We start from the raw sequence: 7,502 nt of genomic DNA, 5'->3' as shown, positions 1-7,502 counted from the left end.
GTATTTATCCATATATATACATATATCCTATTTTTTGTTACAAGCACAAATATGGGTATTAACTTGGATCCTAAATCATCTCTGAATGTATTTAGAAACAAAGATAAATCTGGATAGATGAAGTCGATCCATTTTGACCTCTAGCCCCAAAGCATTTTCCTTTGTATCCTGTAATGTTCAACGAAACTTATGCAAGAATAAACCTTTAACAATTATTGCTGGATCTTCTTTTTTGCTCTTGAGATAAGATTATATCATGCAACTTATATGTTGTGTTTGTCTTACAGAAGATGATGATCCTCTTTCTTGTAATTGCTCTCACAACCTGCACTTCATGGACTAAAACATTGATGCTGTCATTACCATCACCAGCGCTAATAGATCACCTGACACTATGGATGAATAGATCTTGCGACGTTCTTGTAACTTGAGATTACTTCAACCAGTCATCATGAAAATTGGAATGTCTACCCTCTATTTATGTTTAAAGTCAACAGCCTTTTTTTTTTAAAAAAAAAGTTTTAAAAAGGATACGGTGGTAATTCTATCTTTCATGTTTTTACTGAAACCTGTCACCAACGCACGCACTAATAAGAGGAGTTACAACCACCGGGCCAAGTCTCCTTGTCCTTGCTCCTTGATTTCTAGTCATTAACTTCAGACATTAAACCATTCTTCAGCCTCTTTAACTTATGCATTAAGAAATTCAAATGACATTTCTTTTTATGGAAGATGTCACTTTAAATTGCAGGCTATTGTTTTAGATGCATGCCGTTATGTTATTCATCGGACAAGATCACTAGTATGCGTGTACTTTGCATAATCTAAGTAGTCTTATTCTCTAGCAACATGGTCAGATTATTAGTTGAAAAATTTAGTGGCACTATTGTGTGTGTGCATGTGTGTGTGTGTGTGTGTGTGTGTGTGTGTTCATTAATATTTCACTGAATCCCTAGCATTTTTATTTTTGCACGGGATGAAACCCTTGGTTGATTGGTTCTGGATAATTTTGCATTTGTGCAAATTATCAACCTTTTTGCCTAAGCGTCAGACCCATGTAGAAGAGACTCATATCAGCTTGTCAATGTTGTAATCAAGTGCACATCTTCAAGAATTATGACGAGAAAACTTTAAGAAAGCCTAATTGCTTTCATAAAGAATATGCAAGTAGTTATTTGGCCAGACTTGGATCTTCACTCAGCTCCATCATTAGAATAAATGTGCATTGCAAAACAGTGGGTTATGTCCTGGGTGTGAAGTATATATATTAGTTTTTAATCGTGTAAATGTTCTGTCTTTGTATCGGACATAATGCAACGTTTTGTGTGCTACCATCACGAAAGCACAGAAAAGAAACATTTAATCGCTCTTGCGTCTCTTTCGTCCCTATGCATGAGCCAAGTCCATGACATAGAATTCGTAGAAGCAACGACATCTTTCGATTTAGTCTTCACCTTGTGCTGTTAATATAGCTTAAATTCTGGATTCCGCTCTATATATGCTGGTGTCGCCCATCTTTTTTTCTTTTTTTTCTTTTTTTTTTTGCTTTTCAAAAATGGCAATACCAACTACTTTTATGGAGATGCCATATACTATGTTGCATGATAATTCTTAGTTCACAGAAGAGAATAGCGGACGAGATGGTGCACATGAAGTAAACTAGAATCTTGTATTATAATTTTCTAGTGCAAGATTGTTTATCTGATACTCCTTCCTCTAAGGATGAAAGAAAACATAAATAGGAGGACGTAAAAAATAAAGAATATGAGTGCCACGTGCCCTGCATTCGATCCTCTATTCCCATGCCTAGACGAGTTGCAGAGAGCCGCAACCCCATATATATATATATACATATAGAAAGCAACCACGACGTGCAAGTGTGTGCGTGTGAGAGAGAGAGAGAGAGAGACGAAACACCACCTTAGTCGGATGCACATCAAAGCCATATCATATTATCACTGCCAAACCCTTATAAAATACTACATATATTATATGATTGCTACTTGCTCGACGCTTCACGCTATCACTTTATTATTCGCGAATTCCTTAATTCCCACACAAAACAAAATCGAAAGTCTTATCGATCACACATTACATTATCACAACCCAGTTATAGATCGTGCAGTAATCCTCACTCGACCCGCACTATATATCCTTTTACTCCCAAGAGACTACCTACCCTTATCTTCATCATTTTTATTCAATTATCCAAGCATCCCCACCTACAAATATATCATCACCACCGGCATCATTTCCACCCTTTGACCAACTATTAAACCCCACCACCTTTTCCTCCTTTTTCTCTTTTTAAATTCAAAGGGAAAATGTTGCATAGTATTATCTATCATATTTTAATGTTAATCATTGATCCGGAGTAGTAGTCATCCATGCAGAGCCAATCATAAAACGACAAACTTCGATTAAAAATTAAACGCAAAGGTAGGCTTAACTAAAGATGAAAAAATAAAAAAGTTGACACAGAGAGAAAGTAAAAAGAAAAGAAAGCTGATAGAGAAAAAGGGTAGAAGAAGGGAGCTGTGGGGCGGTGGGACGCCTTCCTCCATGTCCAAGCAAATACGGCCGTCAAAGCGTCGACGTCCTCCTTTCTCTATCTCTTTCTTTCCGGCCCCCACATGCATAGACCCAAAAAGCCTTCTCCTTTTCTCCCCCAGACTTCTGAGGAGCTTAGCTTAGTTAGGGTTTGGAGACGGAGGCGGCGTCCTTGACGGAGGTCCGGGAGACGTCGGTGTCGGCGCCGTTAGCCATGGCGGACTGCACCGTCAGGACGGACATGCTCGGCGAGGAGGGGGCGTCGCCTCCTCCGCCGGCGCCCGAGGCAGCTGCCGGGTTGTTGTGATTGGAAGGTGGTGGGGCCGGGATGAGGCCGGGGTTGAGGTGGTGGACCCCTCCGCCGTTTCCGGCGGCCGCGCGGGGGTGGCAGGTGGCGGAGGAGATGGCGGAGGCCAGGGAGATGGGCATGAGGCAGAGGCCCTTCCCCTGGAGGTACTGCATCGCCGACCCCATATCCTCCTCCATTAGCTTTGCCACCTGGTGCTCCGTTACCGTTAGGGTGTCGTTACCCGCCGCGCCGTTACTCCCGCTCCGCCCGCTCTGCCCCTGCATCCCACCACCGCCTTTGTCTTTTTAATCCGAAACCATATCACGAAGGAAGAAAAAAAAAAAAGGAAACAAAGGGTATTCCGGGCATTTCATAGGGCGGCACGCGTGCCGCTGTTGCTGCTAGGGGTGGCAAAATATGACCCAACCCGCCAACCCGACCCGTGTTCGACCCGCCATAAACAGGTTTGGGTTTGGCCTAAACAGGTTCGGGTCGTAAATAGGTCGACCCGTTTAACCTGTTTATTAATTGGGTCGGATACGGGTTTTAGATGTCTGACTCGTTTAAACCGTTTAACCCGTTTAACTGTTGGGCAGGTTAAACAGGTCTAAACAGGTTAAACGGGTTAAACAGGTTAAACGGGTTAAACAGGTTAAACAGGTTAAATAGATCTAAACAGGTTAAACGGGTCTAAACAGGTCAGGTTGGGCAGGTTAAACAGGTTGGGTTAGACAGATTAAACAGGTCTAAACAGGTTAAACGGATCAGGTTGGGCAAACAGGTTAAACAGGTCAGGTCGGGTTGGGTAAACAGATTACCTGTTTATTAAACAGGTTAAACGGGTCGGGTCGGGTTACCTGTTTAATAAACAGGTCGGGTTCAGGTTTGCAATTCCTGACCCGTTTAATAAACAGGTCGGGTTCAGATTTATAGTTTTCTGACCCGACCTGTATTTGACCCGACCTGTTTATGCCTGACCCGATCCGATTGCCACCCCTAGTTGCTGCTGTCTTGCTCAATCGCTATCAGCCCGTATAAGATATTCCAGCGTATAAACAACTCCTTACCTTTTCCGGATTAGCGGAAAGCGGAGGATTAAGTTATACGCCAATCCGTGGTCGGATTATGCTATACCAATCAATACCAAGACAGAAAGGGAGAGGGGACGAAAGATAGCTACCTCCGAGGACATATCGGACACAAGTGGGGCGACCGCCGCTGCTCCGCCTAACCTACTCATGCTCAGCACCTGATTTGGATACGGTGTACCAACAACAGAGAGAGAGAGAGAGAGAGAGAGGATATCGATTAGTTGCAAGTCTAATGGTTAAATATAATTGAAATAAATAATTAACTTGCATGGAACACGAGAAAGATTCGATATGGGTTGTTAATTATTTATTTAATAACAGAGTAAGGAGAGACGAGAGAAAAGAAAGTAGGAGAGAATTTGTTGGGAGGAGAGAAGTTGCCTTGACTTGCAGCTGGAGGAATTTTACGTAGTCGATGATCTCATCCAGCATCGACGCCTTGTCCGACTGTCATTCCATTAACTCATTTTAATAACAATTATCGGTAAAATAAAGCTAAATTAACATAATGGAAAATGACAAAATATCCTTGTTCCGAGACTATTGGCTTGGAATTGCGGTCCATTATGCCGGTGGCGTGATGAATGCTCCTCCAACAACGAACGGTGATGCGCTTGGTTTCCATGCGTGGGGAACCAACACGGCGTCCGAGCAGGGATGTCGCCGGAGAGCCGCCGGCACACCATAAGATATATTCAGTTGTAATTATAATCGAAAAACTAAGGGTCGGTTCCCTTTTTTTCAACGAGTATCCGACAAGTGGACACACGGTTTCCCAGTTGCCCCAGCTCCCCAGAAACCCAGGCTCTATGGCAATCGGAATTGATGTAAAAGTCCCTTCAAATTTATCCTATTTGGAAGTTCATTGATATTTATCATAACCACAGAGATTTTTTTTTGGTAGAACAAAACGACAGAGATTGCTGCACTATGGTTACAATTAAACAACTTCTTCTTTCGACTTAAACTGCTAGATAGATCAACAGACCTCATTCTTCATGCCTTTCTTCACTAGCTTTTGACCAGCTTGAATTTGTTCAAATATAATAACCACAGCCATTAGCACTAAGGCTTAAACCAAAACTACCTGAGATGATTTAACGAGTCCTCGTTCACCAATGGTATCTAATAAGGATTACATCTGATGTTGCTGCAAATTTAAGTGCAAATCAACTATTGCCTTTCTTTTTTCCTTCACAATTTTTACTGGAGGAGCATAAAGGATGATTATTTTGCAACTTAAAAGGCAATTATGACTAATCCGACAGTTGTTGATGCCAGGACTTTTCGGTCAAGCAGTACAATTTATTTGTGAATATGGATCTCTATTAAAAAAAATATGAGAGTGAGGAAGAAGACAGGAAGACCTTAATGGCGTTTGGCACCAACTCCTGGAGAGCTTTCATCCTGTCCGCGATTCTCTCCCTGCGAAGCTGTCCACGGAAAGGAACAAAATAGAAAGCCAACAAGTGAATCAAATGCATGCCTACAGACGGAACAGAAGGAAAATCCAAAGCAGTAACTGCCACTTAGCATTTAATGCTCCGGCCTAGGTTTCTGGTCGGTTTAATGCACCCATTTTTATGGCGCAATTATTAACATTTTGAGAATAAAATAAATGTGTAAACTTTTCTTCATGGCTTATTGGCTTACTCGTTCGGCGATGCTGTGGGGATCCGTGGCCTGGCCTCTTCTCGCCCGCACCCGCTGCCTCGGCGGAGCCGTACCGCCACCGGCGGCCGCCGCCTGCCCCACCCCGGGCGACGGCGCGCCTCCGAAGTTCTGGGCCGGCATCGACGGGCCCTGTACTTCTTCGAATTTAATAATTAATACCAAAATGCTTGTAAAAAGAATTTTCTTTTAGAAGAAGAAAGGGGGAAAAATTGGGGTTTTGGGAACCTGGGGATGGTGGAAATGCTGTTGGGTGGCCGTTTGAGATGCTCCCTGAAGCGATCCGCCGAATCCATTGTACAGGCCTTCCCCTCCCTGCCCCAAAAAAAATTAAATTTTGAGCCCCAAAAAGTTATTTTTCTGAGGAAAAGGAAGGCGAAGAATTGAAGAGGACTGGAATAAAGAAGCGTACGGTGGGATTGGATCCGAAGGACGGGTCGAGTTCGTCTCGAGATCTGTCCACGAGAAGGCGGGAATCGGCCGAGCCGCCGCTCCCTAGGGACAGCGGCAGCGGGAGGAGCCCGGAATCCCCACCGCTGGCGGCCACCGGAGATCTCCCTATGCCCTGTAGCAGCATCTGCTGCTGCTGCTGCTGCTGGTGCTGGTGGTTGAGCTGGAGCAGCATCGGCTTGCCCGCCGGCGAGCTCCCGCCGCTGATCTGGTGCTGCCGGAGCCGGGAAGCGAGCAGCACGGACTCGTCGTAGGGCGCGTACTGGAGCCCCTCTGCAGCGACGGCGGACTCCTCCGGCGACTTCCCGGCGAGGCCATTCGGATTGGAAGAAGAAGTCAGGTCCCAGGGGACCTTGGGGTTGCCGAGGTCAGGCCAGGAGGAGGGGAGGCTGGAGAGCATCTGCTCGAAGAAGTCGTCGTGGCCGCCGGCCTCACCGCCTCCTGTGGAGTGGTCGAAGTGGGCGGCCGGGACCTGCATGCCGGGGTTCTGGATCTGCTGCTGCCGGTGGCCGTTGTGGAGCTCCTGGAGGGCGATCTGGGCCGCGGCCGCCGCAGCGCCGGCGGACGATGGTATTCCATTCAACGAAGACGCCATCCCTTGCATTTCCCTGCTGCTCTGCTGCATGGCCGCCTTCTTCTTCCCGTAACCAGGGTTAGGGTTCGAACTGGGGATTCCAGGGAACAAGGTGAGATAAGAAAGCAGTGGTGGGATTTGGGAGCTGAGAGCCCTGGAAGAAGACGGGCATTTCGAAATCTTGATGCTATTTATAAGTGCATTAATGACGATTAATTAATCACCATAATTTCTGGATTAATTTGGGTAGTATTTTTTAAACGGGAACAGTGGTTGGGATGCGGGAATTGACCATGGTTAGTTTAAAGAGGAGGGGCGGGCACGGATACGTCCCTATCCGGAATGTGGGGGCCAGCAACCGTGGGGGACAGATCACATCCGTCGGATCATGAGATCGTTGAGTCGGATGAAAGCTGCTTTTATGGTGGTTCCAAGTAATAATTCGGTGGTTTGACCCGAGAGATTACACGGAAGAGTGGAAGGGGGGTCAGAGTCAGAGCTTTAGGTAACACGTGCGGAGTGCTGAGAGGATAAGGCCTGCACGCGCGTACGTGTCCGATCCGGTGCAGCGCTGCTGCTTGATTTGATGTAACCCAACCGGCGGGCCATGTTACTTCATCCGGTTTAGGCTAATTAGATTGCAGTACATGCTGCATGCTATGTATGTGATTTTTATCCTTCATGTTTCCAGCACTTGCATGCATATATGCTCATGCATGTCGAGCATGCGGCTATCATTAGAACACGAGCAATGTCTCTCATATTGAAGGTGGTATATATTTTTGTCTATCTTTCAATCTAATCGAGATTGAAAGATGAAGGTCTTTATTATTAGTTTTAGATTGAATGATGAAGATCTCATATCGATGATCCGAGC

General features: G+C 45.3%; 1 protein-coding gene across 1 annotated transcript; it reads right to left on the bottom strand.

The window, feature by feature from the left end:
- Window positions 1-2,402: 2,402 nt before the first annotated feature.
- Window positions 2,403-6,798, bottom strand: LOC103710419 (bHLH transcription factor RHL1-like). Its single transcript, XM_008796121.4, has 7 exons — window positions 6,014-6,798; window positions 5,830-5,916; window positions 5,584-5,733; window positions 5,298-5,363; window positions 4,312-4,377; window positions 4,020-4,088; window positions 2,403-3,117 (listed from the first exon to the last, which is right to left on the bottom strand). Exons 1-7 carry the CDS (start codon window positions 6,674-6,676, stop codon window positions 2,695-2,697), a joined length of 1,524 nt encoding a protein of 507 aa, XP_008794343.1. The 5' UTR covers window positions 6,677-6,798; the 3' UTR covers window positions 2,403-2,694.
- Window positions 6,799-7,502: the final 704 nt, after the last annotated feature.

Source organism: Phoenix dactylifera, chromosome 7, assembly GCF_009389715.1.
Source record: "Phoenix dactylifera cultivar Barhee BC4 chromosome 7, palm_55x_up_171113_PBpolish2nd_filt_p, whole genome shotgun sequence".
Taxonomy (NCBI): Eukaryota; Viridiplantae; Streptophyta; class Magnoliopsida; order Arecales; family Arecaceae; genus Phoenix; species Phoenix dactylifera.
The sequence above is the reverse complement of the archived record's forward strand: the minus strand, read 5'-3'. Positions and strand labels throughout refer to the sequence as shown.